Below are 23,147 nucleotides of genomic sequence, written 5' to 3'. Positions count from 1 at the left end.
ATTTTGTATGAATGATGTGTTGATAACACTACTTTGACTAAGTAATATGCGGTTATGTGATCCCAAAGCCATGCTAGTATAGTATTGTGATAGTAATTAGAAATACTATTGAATTACATGTTTATAATCATAACAATCGTGATTTAGATGTAAGGAATAGATCGAGATGCTAAGGGATTCTATGGGATAGATGTTTACGTAAGTACAGTGTTAGATTTAAGTTAGGATGAGTTAGTATCGATAGTATGGTGGTAAGAATTTGAAACATAGAAAATGAATGACTTAGTGATAAAACTTGTTCTGGTTGATGTTACTCTTTAATTGACCTTACTACAATTTCGTTTCTGTTTATTGCCTATCGATGAAAATTTTATGAGAGATAGCCTCGTGAGTTATTGTTCATTTGACGTTGGTTTCATGCTTATATGATATACGGATTAGGAGTAATAAATATTTTGGTGAGCTGTGGTTAGGAAGTTCCTGTGCAGTGACGTTTTGACCAACGATTTTGTAAAAATCCCCATTTAAATTGCATTAATAATTTTTACATAATTCCAACTCCATCGATCGTAAAATTCACATATGTGTTCAAATTAATAAGCCACGAAAAATCTTGATGTTTCAATATTAAATGATAAATTTTACAAACTGACCCAAGTTTTGGACCAATTGTTGTCACATGTTTGTTTAGACCAACTAAGTTGTAAAATTCTTTAAAAATGGAATTCTTGTGTGTTTAAACCTAATTCTATTTCCCTGTGTTTTGAACTCACCGTGTTTTATAAAAGTAATATGAAACAATTTTTAATCAAACAATTATTTATTCTTGATTTCTGGAAGTTACAACGTGAATCAAAACATTTAAAATGTGCGTCTATGTCGAATTTGCATACGATTGTTTGGTTAATTCATGAGTCTTAGTAATGTGAAATTTATAATGCTTTATATGACGGTAGTAGCACGCATGTCCAGTAGTTATGAATTTTAACAAGTGATAAAATTAAAGTTTAATTGATAACATTGTTGGCATGATAGTATGAGTAAAATTGAATAGCTTAAATTGATTCTTAATCAAGGGTGAAATGTTTATAAGAGTCCAATTATTTGCATATTTTATATACATTTGGCATGTTGTAATATCTCAGGTGTGTTCATAACATTTGCATAGTGGTCGGATATATATATATATAAATATAAAACTATATGGTCGTATCTTGGTAAAGTGATGGCGTTAAAAGTCAGTTTGATTGTTCTAATATACTCGCATGAATATTATAATAATTATGTTTAAATGTTTACACATGGATGGTAGTAATGATCGTGTCTAAATGCCCACCCATGCAGGATGTCATCTGAGTTTTAAAGACTTTCATGTGAGTTGTGTGCCTAAAGTTATACTTATTATTTTCATTGCATTAAATTATTTCAATTGAACCTAAAACCTAGGACATGATATTAAACAGTGTTGTTAATTCTTAGGGGATATGTTCATCATTATATCGTCATAAAATACTAACGGGATTCTTGCAATTGTAGGAGCATGATATAAAAGAAATTGTTTGATATAATACGACATTTGGCATATCTATATTCTCGAGTCACTACTATCAATTATATTTTAATAAAGATTGTTTATGATAATTATATTAGCAATATTATAATGGGATAACCCTTTGATGATTCACATGATACGCGTCGGTTTAAAGGATAGTCGTTAAAGTTACGTTTAATTGAGCCATGAATATAACTGAGTAGAGAAGTGCAACTAAAATCCTTATGTCGAGGAAATAGTCGTTCATTAATAAAGATAGGACTGAAATGAATAAAATGAACTCAGTAAATTACAATATATGAGTCGACACCTAAGCTCTTTTGTTGAAGGAATTGAATTAAGTTTATCTGATTTTGAGTTCGTAGTAAGCCGTAAATGGATTCTATGGACGGCTCTGTTATAAGAATAGGTTAAGAAAGTTATTCACCGTCCAAAGATGAAAGCAAAAGTTTTGAAAATGAAGTTAAATTTTGTCGTGTGAGTATAAATTGAATGAGATTTCCAACCTGGTGTCCGGTTGTATGGTTTCATGATAGTTGCTAGTCTAGAGGAATGAAACTAGAATGGAGTCACAAGTAGTGGGTTAAATTAGCCATGTTATTCGTTCATATAGCGGATTGGTGGGTTGTGGTTAGTTACGAATGTCAAAACGAGAAAGGTAACGTGATGATTTAAGTGAGTTATGTGTTAACGCGGTATGTTGATATTAGCATAATATGCAAGGAATAATTGTAAATTGGTGTAGTTAAATACATTTAATCTTTTATGTCATGGTGTTGGGTGCAGTCAAAATATATTTAAAACCAAGAACGAAATTTTATGCATGATAGTCTTGTATGTTAACTTTCCAATATCGCTGTTTACTCGCTTGTTTGACTCGACCAATATGTTTGCAGAATTTGTCAATCAAGGTGCATTCGTCATTCATGAATAAATACCAAACCCTCTGTTATGAGGATTAAAAATATTTCTAGGATGATAAGTACTGCAAAACTGATTGTCTTCATTGGTGATTCTGTGTCTTGACCTAAATTTGTACAATTAAGAAAAGGAAAGTCAGATTGGACCTACTAGGTTATAAAATTTCATAAATCGATTTATCAAGTTTTGACCCTAATTTTTTTCTGATGTCGATTGATCCCCTATGTTTCTAAGGTATGAGATTACAATGATTGGTGAAATGAATAATTACTAATGATTTTACTGGTAATGGTAGCTTCCTGGAGAGAGTTTGAATATTGATTGTCTTTGGTAAGATTAGTTAACTTGAACGTGAGTTGCGAATCTTTTATCCTCTTTCAGTTATTAGCAGTAGTTTGAGAACCTTGTTATAATAATGAAGGTTACGAGGACGTAACCATGTTTTTAGTTGGGTAGGATTGTAAAATCTTGATGCTTAAATGGCACTTGTTTGTAGGTTATAGTTGACCAACTTGATGTTAGATGTGGGGTATCTATGCAAATGAGTTATATATGTTTTGGTTTCTACTTCTGTTAGATTGGTTGATGTGTAAAAGGAGAGTATAATTAAACTTCTGGTATTGAGTTTTGGACTTGTGGGGCCCTTGTGCCAAGTTACGTTTGCGGTCCAGTGCGACCATGGTTAATGAGTTTATGTTGAGTTTGAGATCGGAACTGAGATGGAAGATGACGGTGTTCTCAGGTGATTATATAGTTGTTATACATTGTGTTCGCAGGTAGTTATTAGTTGTAGTAATTGGGTTAAGTAAAGACGAGTCAAACTTCGGGACGAAGTTTATTTTTTTAGGAGGGCAGAATGTAACATTCCGTATTTGTTATGTTTAATTGAAGTGTCAAAAGTGTGTGTTAACCGAGTTAGAAATGCGTGACGTCCGTAAGTACGATATACAATACCCTTTTGAGGTTTGGGTACGGGAGCGAACTTCGGGACGAAGTTCATTTTAAGGGGGGAAGACTGTAATACCCCGTATTTTTATATAATATAATTAATTAAACGGATATTATTTTATATTAGTTATTATACAATTTATATTATTAATTATATCGGGTTAATTGTTGAGTCGATAATTATGTTAAGCTATCGATATAAGTTAATTGTGACGGGTTTATAAGGAACTCGATAGGTGAGCTAATCAATTAAACATCGACCCATTTGAACTGGCCCAATACATGTCCAGCCCATTTAAACCCTAACCCTAACCCCAAAACCTAACCCTAATAGTAACCTCCCTCACCCGCCTCCCTCTTTGCACACTTCCACAGTCGCCCCTCACTTCATCAACTGAAAACCCAACCTTCACGCAATTCGAGAGAGGGAGAGAGAGTGTGGAGGTCGACGGCGCAAGGGAGAGCACAGAGTGGTGGTCGACGTTTTCGGCGGCCGTAGTGGCGGTTTTCGTGGCGAAAAAGGTAAGAACTCCACACACCTCCTCTGTTTTGTTTTTCTGTCGGGTTTTGCGGGTGGTTGTGTGTCTTAGGGAGGTGTTAATGGTTGTTGTTGACGGGTTAAGGGAAATGGGTGCTAAGTGAAGAGTATATTGGTGGTGGTTAGAGTGGTTTTAAGGGGTGGTGGTGGCGGATAAAGGCGGCATTGACAGGGGGGTAGCAACGGGTTTTAAGCTTTGATTTTCAGGCGGTTTAGTCAGGTAAGGTTTGGGTGGTGCCAACGTCGACTAGGGGGAGGTCGACAAGGTGGTGCCGTGGTGTCTGGATGCGGGGTCTGACGACGAGTAAGGGGTGGTGGTCTGGCAGGTGTTTAGTGACAGCTACGGTGGTTGTGAGTCGAGGACAGGGGGGGTGTTGGTGAAGCTTGGCGGTGAACCAGGCCATTAGGCAGCCCTGGTTCGACTCGCCGGCGGCAGTCGACCAGGGTGGGGTTGGTTGTCGGTGGTGGGGTCGAAGTGGGTAGCACGGCTGGTGGTGGTCGCGGTGGTTCAGGCGATGTGTGGTGAGTGTGGGCGTGAGTGAAGCGTGAGTGTAGGAGTTGGGTTATTCGATTTGTTTCAAAACGGGTTTTATTAGTTAATCATTATAATTCGTTAATCGGTCGTACTTTTAATTAATTAATTTAATTCCCGAGTATTTAAATAATTAAAGACAGATTTTGAGTCGGGTGTCGAGTTATTCAAATGATTGATTCGGGTTTTTATTAAATCGCATAATTCGTTTAATCCTTTAATTATCATTTGATTTGAGTTCCGAGTTATTAAAATAAAATAATAATTAATCATAATTAATTATTCTGAGTCGGGTTTGTTTAATAGAAAAGTTACTATATCGGGGAAGCTTCTATTTTGGGAGATTGCTATATTTAGTAGTTAGTAATTATAAATATTATAATTGTTTTAGGTGACGGATTCGTGAAGGATCGATAATCAGATTCGTTGCTTTATTTCTGGACTGCTTAACTGCTTAATTGGATTTGCTAGCACTTTGAGGTAGGGAAATACACTTGTCCTATTATCGTCATAGTTGAATTGTGTTGACTTGATTCCTGGTTGTTGATTTACGTTATCATTTATATTCGGAAAGGTGATTGACTGATTTGATCGTATTGAGTATGATATCACAACATCGGGTAACTGGCATGACTTTATGATTTATCAGTTCAGTGATTTATATACATATTGCATTGCATTAATTACTGTCGAGCATTTCATATGCATTGGAGTTGGAGGATGATGTGGTAGTGACGGTGTTGAGATACGATGTGATGTTGTGATAAGGCCCAGGCGGGTTCTGCAGGACTTGCCCTGGTGTCCTCAGCTGTTGAGCTGGCAGATCGGCTTCGGTCGATATATAGTCTACCGGGGATCGGTATGGTCAGGCGTTCCCGGGGTATGAGATGTGTGTGATGAGTTGAGATGGAGATGGAGGTGACGGAGTATCATGCATATCATATTTTATTGTTTTATTGTTTTCCCTACTCAACCTCGTGGTTGACCCTGTGTATTCGTGAACACCTGTGATGAACCGTTTTATGGGGAGCAGACTTGACAGGTTTAAGAGATAGGACGGGAGCTTGATGGGCGTGAGACACTGGATCAAACGACTTAGTAGCTAGATCACCATCTAGAAGACTTTCACTTTTATTTATGTCAGTTCTTGTAATTTAAATTGGAAAAGAGGAATTGTAATAATGCAGTTAAAATATTATATAAATTGCCTTGGAGTTTAATTTGTTATTCACTACCTCGGGAAACCGAGATGGTAACAGTCCGTTTTATTAGGGAATGTCTTGACGAGGACTTCTTTTATAAACCGGGGTGTTACAACGATCCCTTATTTACGTTTCACTTTAAATATCACTCTATACGATGATCCATTAATCAAGAATCCATGCTTCTACCTGACGTCTCACATACTCCATCCTGTTATTCGTAGCATTTTGATAAATTTTCAAAGCAAATGTTTTTCGCAGTTGCTTAGTCGTTAGACCTGTACTCGGGCCGGGCTAGGGCCGGGTCGGGCTGACCAAGGGGCGGGCCGGGCTCTCCTGGTCAAACCCGGGCCAGGCCAGGGGGAAGGGACGGGCTTGGCCGGGCCGGGCCGGGCTGGGATATGCTTGACCCGGGCCAGGACCAGAGGCGGGCTAGCGGGCCTTACCATTTTATTTTTTTTATTTTTTATTTTTGCTAAATTGGCGGGCCAAGGCCGGGCCGGGCTGGAATTTCAGGACCCGGGCCAGGACAGGGTTAACGGCGGGCTAAGGCCGGGCCGGGCCGGTTCAGGCCAGGCTCCATAAAATAACGGGCTAGGGCGGGCCGGGTCCGTGCCGGGCCGGGTCAGCCCGTGCTGATGGCCAGCTCTATTAGTCGTAGCCTTATGAGTTATCGAGTTAGGTAATACGAAGTAGCATGCAACCCATACACCCATGATCTATAAAACTACAAGCGAAACTTTTATCCCATACAATTGCTCATACATATTGATAAGAAGTCTTTCATGCCTTACATGGCTCATATAATTTGATATTGATTATTCTGCTCTCTTTTTAGCAAGCAATAAATCCTTCTTAGTTAGCTTCGGTAAAATGCATTTGAGTGATATTTTGTGCTACTCATCAATCTAATTTTTTTTACAACAATGAATTTTTCTGGTGTCCGAAGTCCTTCAATAATTAACTAAGAAAAAGCCGCAACTACATACGAGCAAGTAGCTTTGACTAATGTTATAGTGCTCATAAAGTTCTCATCACTCATTGAACATTTATAGGGTAGAATTACTGCAATCGTATACATTTACTTTATTGAGAGTTTGAGCCTTAGTTATCTTAATAGTTATAAGTACCACCAAATTTTATCTAAAACTATATCACTTTACTTATAAGCACCTTAAATAAGTTTTACCAACTATATATCGTGGCATTTTAACATTATCTAATATAATTTAAAATATTATATAAGATTCTACCAATAGGCCCGTGCATCGCACGGGCATTAAATCTAGTAATAATAATAATAATAATAATAATAATAATAATAATAATAATATTAATAAATGAAGCTTTTTTCGAGCGATTACAGAGAGTCCATCTTTAACGAAATACCTTATCACAAAATAAATAAATAAATAAATAAATAAATAAATAAATAAATAAAGAAGATAAAATATATTACTCGGTAGTTTTTAACTATGAAAGTTTGTAAAGAATTTTATCTTTTTGTATTACTTTAATTGTATTTGAACGAGATATGTATATTTGTTTTGGAAGAATTCCTCTTAAATTACAAGTCTACAATGTTAAGAATATTACTTGATAGATTTTATTCATTGTAATTATCTAGTAAATATTCTTCCTATTATTATTTTCCTAACTTAGTTAGTTTGTTCCTATTTTGTAGTTAGATTTTATTCATTGTATCTTTCCTGTTATTCTAGGATTAGCTTCTATTAGTCTTGTAATTAGCTATAAATACTTGTATTCTCCTTCATTAATAATATCAAGCAATTCACAAATCATACATGGTATCAGGAAAGTCGATCTAAACTCCACGACTTCCTCCGCGCTACTCCCGGCCTCACGCCACCATCATCATGTCGAAAGACCTCATCATTCCAAACAAAAACGATCTGACTAACCCGCTTACCTTCCTCAACTTTACCAATTGCATCCAACTCAAGGATGCTCAAACGTATCGCCAATGGGAATTTCAGATCCGCTCCATTCTTAATGGTCTCGAACTGTTCCCTTATCTCGACGGCACCCTCACTCCTCCGTCCAAAACCATCACCACTGAACCCACCCCCCTGCCACCACGTCCACCATCTCACCCAACCCCGCATACTCCACTTGGTACCGACAAGATCAACTTCTTATCGGTGCCCTAACCGGTACGTTGTCTTCGAGTGTTGCCTCCCTTATCACCGATGCCAAAACTTCTCGCGAAGCATGGCAAATTCTAGCCCGCACCTACGCTAACCCGTCTAGGGGACATATCCTTCAACTTAAGGCTCGCCTAGACTCTATTACCCATACCGACACCATCACCGACTATATCCATGCCATTAAGACCTGTTCCGACTCCCTTCGCCAACTAGGTAAACCCGTTGACCCCGAGGACATCACTGATAAAGTCCTCCGCGGCCTTGACCCCGACCTTTACAAATCCATTATTGATGCTGTACGCGCTCGTGACTCTCCCATCACTCTCGACGACCTCCATGAGAAGCTCATTCAACATGAACTCTCTCTCACCCACAAGAAATCATCCACCACCGCCTTCCCCCCCTCTGCCAACCCAGCCTATCCTCGCCACAACAACACCTACAACAACTATCGCCATAACAACAACAACTACAACCAAAACAACAACAACAACACCAACTACCAACGTCAATCCTATACTCCCCGCTCCTCCAACACCGACAATACCACCACCTCCCAAAAGAAACCCTATAAGGGTCGTTGCCACTACTGCGACACCGTGGGGCATGTCGCCTCCGATTGCCCTGACCTTAAACGCGATCATCCCACTATTGTCTTCCCTACCCGCAACCGCCCACCGCGTTCCCAAGCACCACAAGCCAACTCCGCCACTTACCAACCCGCCCCTTCATCGAAACCCTGGCTGGTCGACACTGGTGCTTCACACCACATTACCAACGACCTAAACACACTTGCTCTACACTCCCTCTATGAAGGACCCGATGACCTTGTCATTGGGGATGGGTCTTCTCTTCCGATCTCTCATATAGGTTCCTTTTCCCTCCTTTCTAATTCCTCCTCTTTATCCTTCACTAATGTTTTACATGTTCCGTCCATTTCCCGTAATTTATTTTCCGTTTCGCAATTTTGTTATGATAATAATGTTGTTGCTTCTTTCTCACACGATTCCTTTGTTATTAAGGAAATCTCCACGGGGTCGATCCTCCTTCAAGGCCGTCGCACTAACGGCACATACGAGTGGTGTCCAGTCCAACCCGCAGCCCACCCCGCCATCTCCTCCGACACTCAACACTGGCACCACAAGCTCGACCATCCGGATGATGCCGCTCTCAAGATTTTAAATTCGCAATTTCATTTCCGTATTTCCCATTTTTCTTCCTGTCATGCGTGCTTAACTAATAAGAGCCACAAGCTCCCCTTTCATGTTTCAACATTAAAATCTACTGCTCCCCTAGAATTAATTTATTCCGATGTTTGGTGTGCTCCTATTCCATCTCACGATTCCTACAATTATTATGTTATTTTTATTGACCATTTTACTCACTACATTTGGTTATACCCAATCAAACGAAAATCCGACACTATTACTATCTTTACGCAATTTCAAGCTATTGTCGAAAAATACTTCAATTTACCTATTAAAACCTTTTACTCCGACAATGGAGGTGAGTTCAAGAAACTCACTCCCTCCCTCCTCGATAACGGTGTCATGCACCTCACCTCACCTCCGCATATGCCCGAACATAATGGCTTTGTGGAGCGTCGTCATTGCCACATAGTTGAAACCGGTCTTTCACTCCTCAGCCACGCACATATGCCCATCGCATATTGGTCTCACGCATTTACCACGGCTGCCTATTTAATCAATCGACTCCCCACCGTTACTCTCCAAAACGATACTCCCTATCATCGCCTCTTCTCACAACATCCTAACTACAATAAACTCAGTTGCTTCGGCTGTCTTTGCTTCCCTTGGCTCCGTCCTTACACCCAACACAAGCTCGATCCCCGTTCCCTTACTTGCGTTTTTCTAGGCTACTCCACCACCCAGTCCGCCTATCTTTGCCTCGACCCTACCACAAGCCGCATCTATGTCTCTCGCCATGTCCGCTTTGTGGAATCCGAGTTCCCCTTCTCCAAACTGTCACCCACAACCCCGATGACCCCTGAAACATGGTGTACACTGACCCTCCCTCTCCTTGGTCCATCCCCTACTCCAACCTCTCCCTCGAACCCACCCGCTGACGCTCCTCCCTCACCCCCTCCCCAGCCTCCTCCCACGACTCAACCCCCCCGACAACACCGACTGCTCTCTCCCCCACCTCACCCTCTCCTCCACCACCCCCACCACCACCACCACCTCACCCTCATGCCACTCGTTTATCCCACAACATCCGCAAGCCAAATCCCAAGTACGTTAAAACTGCCAAAACAGCTATAACCCAAGCCTCCCATAGCCCTCACATTACGCCCAATACCGTAAAACAAGCGCTCGTCGATCCTCAATGGCGGGCTGCCATGATCGCTGAACACGATGCACTACTTAAGAATGGTACGTGGTCCTTAGTTCCCAAAGTCGATAATCAAAACGTTGTTGGTTGTAAGTGGGTATTCCGAGTAAAATATAATCCGGATGGTACCCTCAAACAACATAAGGCCCGCCTTGTGGCTAAAGGGTTTCATCAAAGACCGGGGATTGACTACTCCGAGACGTTTAGTCCCGTGGTCAAGCCCACAACGATTCGGCTAATTCTCTCTATCGTGGTCAATCAAGGTTGGCCCCTCCGACAAATTGATATAAATAACGCATTTCTGCAGGGTTCTCTTTCGGATACGGTCTTCATGGCCCAACCTCCTGGGTTTGTGGACCCAGCCAAACCCGATCACGTTTGTAAGTTAGTCAAAGCTATCTATGGTTTAAAACAAGCCCCCCGAGCTTGGTACGTTGAGTTAAAAACTTACCTGTTAACCTATGGTTTTCGAAATTCTATCTCGGACTCGTCATTGTTTATCTACACTAATGGGTCAGTTCATATTTATGTTTTAGTTTATGTCGATGACATCATTATTACCGGATCGAGTTCAACTGAGATAGAACGATTTGTCACTACTATATCTTCTCGGTTCTCGCTCAAGGACCTCGGTCCACTTTCTTATTTGTTAGGTATCGAAGTGACACCCACTTTATCCGGTCTTCACCTAAATCAATCAAAATATTTATCCGACCTTTTGACACGATACAATATGGCCGATTCCCGTCCCGTGTTTACCCCGATGTCTACTGAATATTTGCTTTGCAAACAACCCGACAAACCCATAGAGGATGAGTCCAACTATAGAGCTATTGTTGGTAGTTTACAGTACTTGTCTTTGACACGGCCTGACATTGCGTATCCTACCAACCGCTTAGCTCAGTTCATCACTCATCCCACATCCGACCATTGGACGGCCCTTAAACGTCTACTCCGATATCTAAACGGTACACTGCATCACGGTATCCAACTCCACCGCGCCACTCCGTTATGTCTTCATGCTTATTGTGATGCAGATCTTGGCGGTGATAATGTCGACTATGTTTCAACATCCGGGTTCATCGTTTATCTGGGTCGTAATCCGGTTTCATGGTCGTCTAAGAAACAGCGAGCCCTCTCCCGGTCCTCCACCGAAGCTGAGTTTAGGGTCGTGGCCGACACGACAGCCGAAGTGATGTGGCTTCGCAACCTACTCTTAGAACTCGACATCAAAGTCTCCACTGCCCCTGCTATTTATTCGGATAATCTTGGTGCCACGTCCTACTCCGCTAATCCTATCTTTCATTCCCGTATGAAGCACCTTGCTCTCTCGTTTCATTTTGTCCGTGAACAGGTCCAGCTCGGTACCATTCGTGTTCGCCACATATCCGGCAATGATCAGCTCGCTGACGTCCTTACGAAGCCCCTTCCTAAGGCTCGGTTTCGTCTACTTGCTTCCAAGATTGGCCTTTCTCTTCGACCGTCCATCTTGAGGGAGCCTGTTAAGAATATTACTTGATAGATTTTATTCATTGTAATTATCTAGTAAATATTCTTCCTATTATTATTTTCCTAACTTAGTTAGTTTGTTCCTATTTTGTAGTTAGATTTTATTCATTGTATCTTTCTTGTTATTCTAGGGTTAGCTTCTATTAGTCTTGTAATTAGCTATAAATACTTGTATTCTCCTTCATTAATAATATCAAGCAATTCACAAATCATACATACAATACAATGGAAACACATACATATTTGACTATTTAAACCTCTCTGATTACGTATATACCATTGTTTTGTTTTCCACCAATTTATTGCTTCACTTGATTGATTATTGATTGTTATTTTGGCTATTTCTCTTTCATTATTGGATAACTGATAAATTTATTTATGTTTTGGTGATTTCAGGAACTAAGGCAAAGAAATTGGGTTTCCTTATGGTGGATTAAGGGTAAGCTAGCGTTTGAACTAAGTTAACATATACTCTCTCCGTCTCAATCACTTATTTACTTTGATTAAAATATCCCCACTAATGTTATGGTCATGAAAATTTTGATGTATATATAAACCAATTTGCAAGTTAAGAAAATTATAGTGAAAGAGACTTTTTTGAGCTTGTATGTCTTTAATAGATATTGATTAGATTAGATTATACTTCGTATATGTATACTCCATATATGTATAGCATATTAATCTTTTTTTTTTGTTTATATATAATGTCGTGTGTTGTGAAGATAAATATCATATGATTATACTATGAGCCAAACTACACGAGGCAAATCAGTAACAAAACTACATGTCACACTAATGCATGTATCAATTAGTTTAGCTACGTTAAGCTCCTACTGCTTCATAATTAATGCACACTAACAAAGATAATAGAGGAGAAAACTGATTTGATGACGTGATACACATTGAAATGTTACCTATACCGCTATACGAATAACTACGAGAATCTTACTAGACCAAGAAATTTAACTTTTCATAGAGGGAACACTTGCGTTTCTTAATAGACAATAATAATCACTTCCAAAGTATTTTTTACAACATAAAATACAATGAATGACTAATTTTAGTATGAATATGTATGATGTTTATGCAGTGAATATTACTAACAATTGGTGGAATATGTAAAGTGATGACACTTTCCGTTTTAAGTTTAAGACGGGTCAAATATACACATTGAGATAAATAAGATAAAAGCAGAATGTATTGAAATATTGATGGAAGATTTTGAGTTGCTAATGTTTTTTTTTTCAGAGTTGCTAATGTTAATAAGGGATTTCAATTGCTTTTTATTGTATGCATTATCCTCAACATGAACACAAACTCTTAAGTCCTCGCTATCATAGAATGTAGGTTTTGATAAATAAATCGGAGTACCAATTTAAGCTCAAACAAGCCATTGGAGTAATATTAGCAATTACGAAATTTCGATTCCATTAGGATTTCTATTGCTATAAACTCATGCTGTTTAAGAATATATTGTTCCACTATTATTGTCATGAGTTACTTTACAATGATAAACGTACATTTTTCACATACTCACTTAAAGGAAAAATAATAATTTAGACCCGTTATAAGTGAACTTGGCAAAATTAACCCAACCTACATCTGAATCTGATGGGCGATCTGAATTGACCTAACCCTATTCAACTACCCAAAAAACTTGAGAACAACTGATACGAAAATGACCCGACCTGACCATATTTCTAACATTGTGCATATTTCTAAAAGCACCGTCTCTTATTTATTCTTAGTTATATAATTTTCAGTTTAAAAGCAAAAATGGAATCAAAATAAAATCTGATTGATTAGTTATTTTGTTGGAGTTTTAACTTTTTACAACTGCTTTCGGGCAATAATACAGTACCTAAAATTAAAGCTAATAAAAAAAACTCGACCTATTAGAATTAAAATAGTATATATCATGAAAAAAGCATAGCTTTCATATTAGAAGTCTCCGTGTAACAACATTATCATATACATAATACATAGACCATAGTAGTAGAGCAACTATTATATACATCTAATTAAAACAAATAGATAAATAAATTAGTATATCCTAATAGTGAATCTGAAAATAAGAGTTTTGTGTTATCGATTAGATAATATATTCCCATTATTTTACGTCTTCTTTACCCACCTAGAAATAAACACAAGAATCCAAAATGAGGTGCTATTTAGTTATTACAACCACAAAGAAAGATTATTATTAGGAGTTGCATCCAAGAAAACAATATTTATTGTGTAAGAGGGTTTCACACTGTGAGAGAGGTAGATAGAGAAGAGAGAGAACTTATTTCAATTTGTAAGATGGAGGAGGGTAGAATTGGAATAATGAGGCAAAATGTGTGGTATTTGATAAAACGGTGTCGAGTTTTAGCAAATACATAAAAAAAGGCTCAATTATTAATGGTAATAAATGAATGGTTACCGCCTTACACAAAAGCACTTACTGTGAAACCGTTTTATACACTAGAATTTGTGCTAATGCAGAGTAATATGTTTTAAATTTAGAGAATTGTCTAGAGTTTTGACTCTTGAAAATTGTAAGGTTACAAATGAATTTTACTCTTACCAGTTTGAAAGTTGAATCATGTATTGTAACAAACAATTCTTAGTGAATCAGTTTTACTTTTTTTTCTTTTCTAATAACGAGGGGTCTTGTAGTCGCTATTTTTGGTGTACGCTGGGTAAATCCTCGGGTATATGTAATATCATGTAAATCACGTATATTAGGTAAGTCACCATACACACTCCAAAAGATTGCTCTTGAAGAGCCTTGAACTTGAGTCCAAAGGGAACTTATACCCATTTTTCTATAAGTTAAGCTCCTTTAGGTTCAGACGTTCAGTGCAGAAAAATTAAGCTCCTATAAATTAAGTGTACAAAAGTTAAGCTCCTATAAATTTAGTTCAGTTTCTATATGTTCAGTTCAGCAAAATTAAGTGCGAAAGAACATGGCCTTAGAGTATTATTACATCATAATAATAGCATATTACAAATTGGCCCGGGCATCGCCCGGGCATTAAATCTAGTACATATATATAAAGCAGAAACTTTTCAAGCGATATTAGAGAGTCCAACTTTTTTAGAATTTCTAACAAGAGTAGATTTCGAAACAAATTTAATAAAATTATCCTAATAAAAGTAGATTTCCTAATCAATCATCAATACATATATATAAAGCAGAAACTTTTCGAACGATATTAGAGAGTCCAATTTTTTTAGAAATCCTATAATTTAAATAAAAAATTAATAAATTATTCTAATAAGGGTAGATTACTAGATTTCTAAAAAAAAATATTAAATTTATAAAATTATCCTAATAAGACTAGATTTCTTAAAAAAAAGATTATTTAATTTTATATCCTAAGAATTTATTAAATCACACACATATATGTAGATTTTAGTGATTATAAATTTATATGTAATTGTGAGTAACAACTTCTCATTTTATCTTAAGTTGAAAATAAATTAAAATGTCATTCAATGTATCCTAATAAAAGTAGATTTATAAAAAAAACAAAAAAAAATTATCCTTATAAAAGTAAATTTCTTAAGAACAAAGAAAATTTAATTTAATTTTATCCTAATATAAGTAGAAAACAAATTTCGTTTAACTTTATCCTTATATAAGTAGATTAAATTTATTAAATCGCACGCATATATATAGAGTTTAGTGAGTATAAAGTTATAAGTAATGGTAATTTTAACTTCTTTTTCTATCTTAAGTTAAAAATGAACTAAAGTGTTATATGAGGCAGTTTAGTACTTTATATTCCACGATTATTTGTGATATTGGCATAGTGTTTTTCCAGTGAATTTCTTTTGTAGGAGAAAATAATATATGGAGAGGATTTGCATGATTAACAATATTGAAAACACCTTTAAATTTTGAGTTTCTAAAGCGTTTATTTGATTACTTTACATTGTTTTACGTTAAGACTGGTAAAGCAAGGACCAATTGTTGTATCAATAGGACCCACATTATCATTATCATATACGGAGTACTATAAAATCAACGGATAATTCACGCGGTACCCCTGAAGTTGGCCATTTTGCACAAAATACCCAAATTTTTTATCCGAAAAACATAAAGAGGCCATAACTCGTGTTTACAAACTCAGAAAGTGAAGATTTTTTTTTTCAAATCGATCATCTTTCCGAGTACTATGATTTGAAAAAAAAGTTTGACGAGTTTGGAACTCGTAACCATGAGATATGCTCACTCAAAGTTTGTTCGGTCGAAAAAACTTTGACTCACAATAACTCCTAGTAGCGTAATCCAAATGCGACAATTTTTTTTTTCAAATTGTAGCTCTCAGAAAGATGAGCGATTTGGAAAAAAAATTCGTCACTTTTGGAACTCGTAAACATGAGTTATGACCTCTTTAAGATTTACGGATCAAAAATTTGGGTATTTCGTGCAAAGTGGCAAACTTTAGGGGTACCGTGTGAATTATCCGATGAAACAAGTGTGTAAATGAGTAATAATGTATGCCGACAATTGTTCTTATTTAGAGTCTACAAAAATGATTATTAGCTTGAAATAATTTCGTATATCTAGATTATAGGTACAAGATTCATGTTAATAATTACATACTAAAGTTTAGTTCATTTAAAAAATTACACAAATTCTCAATTAAGATGAACACTATCCATCTTAAGCTTAAAACGGGTCAAATATATACCAAATCACATGACAAATTGCTTAGAAAATGTCAAATTTTTTGTCTTTATTACCACTATGTGATAGTCTTTGACCCGTTTTAAGATTTAAGACGGATATTCCATCTTAAACAAGACGTACTTTTTCAATCTTAAATATTCCGTAAGTAATCGTACGGTGACACAAGTTTTTATCTGGTCTTGAACTACTATAATATGATGGCTTGAGCTTCAAAATTAATTTTCACTAGAACGTCCAAAGAAAATCAAATAGTTACCTTATCTAAGCAATAAAAAATTAGAGTATACTTAGTGTAAGATAATAGTTTATTCATTCCATTTTTATTGTTTTATTTTCATTTTGAAAAATTTAAGAAATATAGGTGATATTACTACTCTATCCCTTAATTAAGAAGAAGGAGGAGAATGTAAACATTTTATTGAGACAGATGGAGTATTTAGTTATTGGAGTAGTTAGTTATTCTCTAAGATATAAAGATACATCTATATAATAGACATGCAACTTTAATGACTCATATATTCATAGATGTACACGGGGATAATGATGGGTTCTTAGATACAAAAATATATTTCGTGTTTAACCGGAGACAATACCCATTGAGGTCATGCTACGCCATGACGATAAATAGAGGCAAGGGGCAGTCACTTAATCATGTTGAAATTTATATGAACTCAGATGTTAGTTGTGGTTAGCTTTAAGTAACAACGTAAAAAAAACAACATCACCAAGGGATGAATGCTCTACATTGATGATAGGGAACAAGTATACCAATGCCACACGAAAGATATTGTCTACATGAAGTTCATAGAAAATAATCAGTCTTAATTGTAAATTATGAAACAAATTCTATTGGTTAAAGATATAAAAAATTCTCCAAACATGGTACATATATGATCGAGATACCTGTTGTTTTGCGTACCCTCATTCAGCTTTTACACCGTCTTATGCTTACATAGTCGAATATATGGGTAGATATTGTAGGTTAATCTAATTTGGGAAGCACATAAAGGTTTGCTTCAATTATCACATGTTTATTTTGGTAGAATTAAACCACATTTGGCAATACCGTTTTATGTTAACTAAAAACTGATGGGCCTACAACAATAAAAATAGGTAACTACATAATTGAATAATGCAACTGTCTGTTTGGATGTTATACAACTGATATAATTAATACCAAAGAGAGTAACTTTTACATTACAGGGACCGAAGATTCAGCAGTAATTAACTAAATCAACCAGAAGTTTTGTACGTTCCAATTTTTAAAATATTTGAACTTTTTTTTATATTTAGTTTAGTTGACTTCTGCTACCAAACATGGCAATGTAAACCAACGTTTACAATGTGTTGTTCAACAAATTCTTGGAACATTCAACATGCATATTGTTAAAGATAATCAATTTCTTATGATATTTGGGAAAGAGGTTAATCACTCCAATTGACATTTAAGGGCTTAATCTCACGATTAGATAAAGTTAAGAGATTTAATTAATACTTTTGCAAATTGGAAAATACAATAACTCTCGACATAAGATATGATATCCGGAAAAAAGATCCAAACAATTTGGGTTACACTAAATAGTTTTTAGGTTTTTTTTTATTTATAACTGCTATCATGTATAATTCAGATTTACCAACTGCTATTAAAGTAAAATTTCCTTAAACCTACTACCAATATTGTTGGTTCAGTTTAAAACTAATGTGAATTGAGAAGAACAAATGTGAATTGAACGAGTATAAGTTTGTGGAATACAGCGATGTTGGGAAGAATTTATTTGATTGCATTTTCACATTCTAGACAACTGATGTAAATTAGGGTTTTAGTAATTGCCAACTATGTCGAAGTGAAATTTGAAAATGAAGTAGACATGCAAAGGAGTCCATCCACCCTGGCCTCTCAAGTCTTAATCAAACTTGATTTCATTTATGCTCATCACGTTTTATGTATCTCTGGAATTTGATGGAAATAATGCATATTAAATAAATCATACGGAGTATTAAAGTACGATTGAGATAATTTGAATTCTGTATATTGTAAGGCTGTCCTACCTAATTAAGATAATGAGAATTACGTTGTGTTATTACCGTGAATGATTGTTTATTGGAAGACGGCAACAGACTATAATTAATATTACGGTTTTTCTAACGTTTGTCCTATAAGCCAAAAATGGAAAGTTTAATAAGATGTTCTCCCTCATTATGACAAGAGTAAGTTTATTCTTGCATTTCCCATGAGAATATGTTGTGAATCTTTCTGTATTCGGCTTATTGATGTGTGCCCTAATAAGGGCACACGTTAGAAAAACCGTATTATTATAACATGAATGAATAAATAAACTTGGTTATAATCCTATAAATAGCAGTTCCAAGACTATACAACTGGATGTACAATGAGCATTGTACATCCAAGGTTATTTTAGTCTTTTTCCAAATGCTTTTACAAAAAAAATAAAATAACGTAATCCAATATTGAATTCAATCCTCCTACTTTTTTCTGACTGCTTCCATATTTTTCTAACTCCTCTCCATCTTTATCCACCATCCACTTAATGAATCATATTCTCCTTTAAATTATTATAATGGAACAAATCATATGACGTGACTCGTGAGGAAAAAAAAATTTTATCCAAAATTTTTAATACATGAAAATAGTTGAAGCTCGTATACTTTTTACATTAGCTCAAATTTTTATCTTTATAGCTCATATTCTTATGTGCTCGTATTTTAAAACTCTTGATCCTTTTAAGCTCGTATTCTTTTTAAATTAGCTCGTATTCTTATATTAATAGCTCATATTCTTATGCGCTAGTATTTTTAAACTCGTAATCCTTTAAACTCGTATTTTTTTTACATTAGCTCGTATTATTATCTTAATAGCTCGTATTCTCATGTGCTTGTATTTTTAAGTTCGTGATTCTTTTAAGCTCGTAATTTTTTTACATTAGCTCATATTCTTATCTTAATAGCTCGTATTCTTATATACTCGAATTTTTGAATTTGTATTCTTCTAATAATAGTTCGTATGATTGGTGTAGAAATTTACCTCAAAGTATTATTAGATCCATTTTTCCTTCTTGATGATGATGTAAATTGCTTCTCGTTCACCAAAATATTATTAGATGCGTTTTTCCTCCTTGATTATGATGTCAATTGATTTCTTTTCACCATATTAGAATCAGAATTACGGATCGTTTAAGAGAAATTTAGAGAAGAGAAAGAAGGGGTAGGGTTTGTCGACTGAAGAGATCAGAATTAGGGAAAAATGGAGATGTGTAGAATTTTTTTTTGGGCTTAAATAGTTTAATATGTAATATATGGGCTTTATGTACCATGCTTCCTGTACAACATGATGTATGATCTTATTTGTGTATAAATAGGGATAACATCCATAATTTCTTCTTCACCAATTACAATATTGTTGTTATACATCCAACATAATTTTTTTCTTTTATAAAAAAAAAAACTAGTACGAAAATGAATCAGATTTTCGAGCTACTCGGTTTAACCATAATATCATTTCTCATCGTCTTGTTAATGGCTCCCTCCAATGTCGCCCAAGATGTAAAAATTCTTAGCCCTAAAGTGTTAGACACTGAGGGCAATCCTATCGAAAAAGGCGCTTCTTACGTATTCCTCCCTGCAAATACGATTGAGAAACTATCCCCAAAAGTTAAGGGTATAGGCCTGACCTCGACGGTCAATGCTTGCCCGTTTCATGTAGCCTTATCGTCAACTGCAGTCTCTCTTAAGTTCTCGGTCTCCCCTTTAATAACCGATATCCGTGAGGGAGACCGACTCAATTTCCGGTTTAATTACAAGGGCAAAAACTGCCCTGAGGTTATGACGTGGCAAGTGGATTTGCCATTTGGGTCACGTTTTCCTGGCTATGTCGTAACGGGAAATACGATGATTTTAAGTAATCCTACGTTTAAGATCAAGAGGGCTGACGATAACAAGTCGGGTGTTTACAAAGTACAATATTGTAATATCTTGGATAGGTGTGTGGATGTCATTGTTAAAGAAACTTCGGATCCCGACGTTATGGCTTTGGTCGTCAATGAGAATGGAGTTCCTCTTCACGTTAAGTTTCAGAAATCTTAGGTTTCGTTTGCATTCTCTTGTACCAAGTACTTTCATTTCCTTAAAGATTGTCGTGTGATTTCATACCAATATGCATGTTCTTGTTGATTTCCTTTATTTGGAAACTTTGGAGTGACCCAATATTTAATATAAGTTTTTTTTTTTTTGAGGAAAACACCCCGAAGGGTATTACTATATTAAAGATAAATCATACGCCACCGCAGAGTCCGCAACAGGAGGTAACAAGTTCGACCATAAAGTTTTACCATCTATCCTAGGAAAAACATGAGCTAAAGCATGGGCCACCGAGTTATTAATGCGACTCGTATGCGACCAAATAACCGAATGAAAACTAACTGAAAACGATAGAATGTCTTCGATAAGTAATAAAAACAAACTCCTCCCATTACGTTGTGCTTGCAGCGCTTCAATCACCTGAAGGCAGTCACTTTCCACCACTACATCTTGGTGACCACGTATCTGTGCCTCTTGCAGACCGTCATATACTGCCACCGCTTCCGCAAACCGAGGTTCCCACTCCGAGCTTCTCACTACCGTCAAGCCCTATAGCACCTCCCCTCTCGTACCCCTGTAAACTACTCCCGTGCTAATCCCTTCTCCTTCCTTGACCCCCGCATCTACATTAATCTTGACATAGCCATTCGTCGCCGGCTTTCACCCATCATTCTCCCTCTCCTCCATTCTCGCCTTTCGCCTATTTGAACAGCCATGTCCCCCCTCACCCCCGGTTTCCATCTCCGAAAGGATGTCCCTGACACGCCTTGCAATTCTATCCGGTTCAATCATGGCCCCGTCAAACGCTACCTTGTTCATGTGCTCCCAGATCGCCCAACATCCAACCATGTACTTCTCCACCTCCCGCGCATCACTAGCCCTCCAAATCCCATCCACCCAGTCCCGAACCTCCCCCATTCCAGTCGCCATATCCTCCTCCTCGGCACCATCCAGGTTGAGAGAGAGCTACACACCCACTTAGCCACACTACAATCTCGGAACAAGTGTAAAGATGATTCAGAACTAGAGGTACAAAAATAACAAGAAGAAGACTCACCTCTTACTCGGGCTGCTATGTTATCCAAGGTTGCCAATGCTCCGCTACACAGCTGCCAGAATAAAATCTTGATGCGAGGCCACATCCGAGTTTTCCAAAGCCGATTCCCCAACCATCTTTCTCTCTCCCAGTTCGACGGACCACCTACATCATTAAACTCCCCTACCAGAGAAGCATATGCCGATTTGACCGTATACTCCCCGTCCCTATCAAGACTCCAATACCAGTTATCCCTCGGCATGTTTGGACTAGTACGGATATTTAAAATGCGGGTCGCTTCGAAAGGCAGGAACATTCTCTCAACCAGCTCCTTATCCCATCCCCTCCCATGCGGCTGCAACAGGTCAGCCACCCTCATCACTTCGTTCCCCGATCCACAAGGTGAAATAACCCTACCACTCTCATTACCCTCGACCCACGCATGCCCCCACACCCTTGTTTCTTGTCCATCTCCAATCCTCCGACGCAAACCTCGCTCTAAAACCGTGCGGGCACCAAGTATGCTTCTCCAAGTGTAGCTCGGCCTATATCCCACATCCGCAGTCATAAAATCACCCGTTCGGAAATAACGAGCCTTCATAACTCGAGCCCATAAGCATTCAGGCTCGGTCACAATACACCATGCATGTTTACCTAATAGAGCGTTATTGAAAACCTCGAAGTCTCGAAAGCCAATTCCGCCCTCACTCTTGGGTCGACACAAATGCTTCCATGAAACCCAAGTTATGCCTCTTTTGCCCTCCTCATGTCCCCACCAGAACCGAGCCACCATCGATTTAAGAACATTACAAAAGTTCGCCGGGATTTTGAACACACTCATCACATAGGTAGGAAGTGAATTGGCCACATCCTTTATGAGAACGTCTCTACCAGCCCTAGACAATAATTTTCCCCGCCAACCTTGCAACCTCTTACTCAGTTTATCCCCAAGAATGTCCATAAGAACTTTTTTAGAGTGCCCCACCACCGTTGGTAACCCCAAATATCTCTCCTGGACCTCCACCTCCCTCACTCCAATCCGCGCAGCTATTTGCTCCCTCACACCCCTCCGGACCCCCTTACTAAAAGAAACAGTCGTCTTATCCAAGCTTACTAGTTGGCCTGAAGCAGCTTCATACCGTCGCAATATGTCATTCACCACGCTCGCTTCCTCCTCATTCGCTTTCACGAAAAAGATGCTGTCATCCGCAAAAAATAAATGGGAAATGGCCGGCGCACTGCTTGAAATCCGAAGCCCAGTTAGAGACCCCCGTTCCATAGCTCTCCGGACAAGGTTGGAGAGCGCTTCCGCACAGAGAATAAACAAATATGGTGATAAGGGATCTCCCTGGCGAAGCCCACGCTGAGGGCAAAAATTATCCGTCGGGACACCATTAATAAGAACAGAGAAGGAAACAGACGATACACATGCCATAACCCGCGAGATCCAAGCCCTGTCAAAGTCCATCACCTCTAAAACCCGTCTGAGGAACACCCACTCCACCTTATCATAGGCTTTTGCCATGTCTAATTTGATCGCCATACTGCCCTCCGCATTGCTTGAGCCCTTCATATGATGAAACATTTCAAACGCAATAAGCACATTATCA

General features: G+C 37.5%; 1 protein-coding gene across 1 annotated transcript; it reads left to right on the top strand.

Moving 5' to 3' along the window:
- The first annotated feature begins 19,880 nt into the window (after nt 1–19,880).
- Nucleotides 19,881–20,507, top strand: LOC141614748 (trypsin inhibitor B-like). The gene has a single exon (XM_074433494.1). The coding sequence runs from the start codon at nt 19,881–19,883 to the stop codon at nt 20,505–20,507; it is 627 nt and encodes a 208-aa protein (XP_074289595.1).
- The last annotated feature ends 2,640 nt before the right edge of the window (nt 20,508–23,147 follow it).

The sequence above is a fragment of the Silene latifolia genome, chromosome 11 (assembly GCF_048544455.1).
Source record: "Silene latifolia isolate original U9 population chromosome 11, ASM4854445v1, whole genome shotgun sequence".
Classification (NCBI taxonomy): domain Eukaryota; kingdom Viridiplantae; phylum Streptophyta; class Magnoliopsida; order Caryophyllales; family Caryophyllaceae; genus Silene; species Silene latifolia.
Note: the sequence above shows the minus strand (reverse complement) of the source record. Positions and strands in the feature narration are given on the sequence as shown.

Bases quoted from the DNA above. Each gene is read 5' to 3' on its own strand.
- LOC141614748 (XM_074433494.1), top strand. From the start codon at position 19,881: ATGAATCAGATTTTCGAGCTACTCGGTTTAACCATAATATCATTTCTC.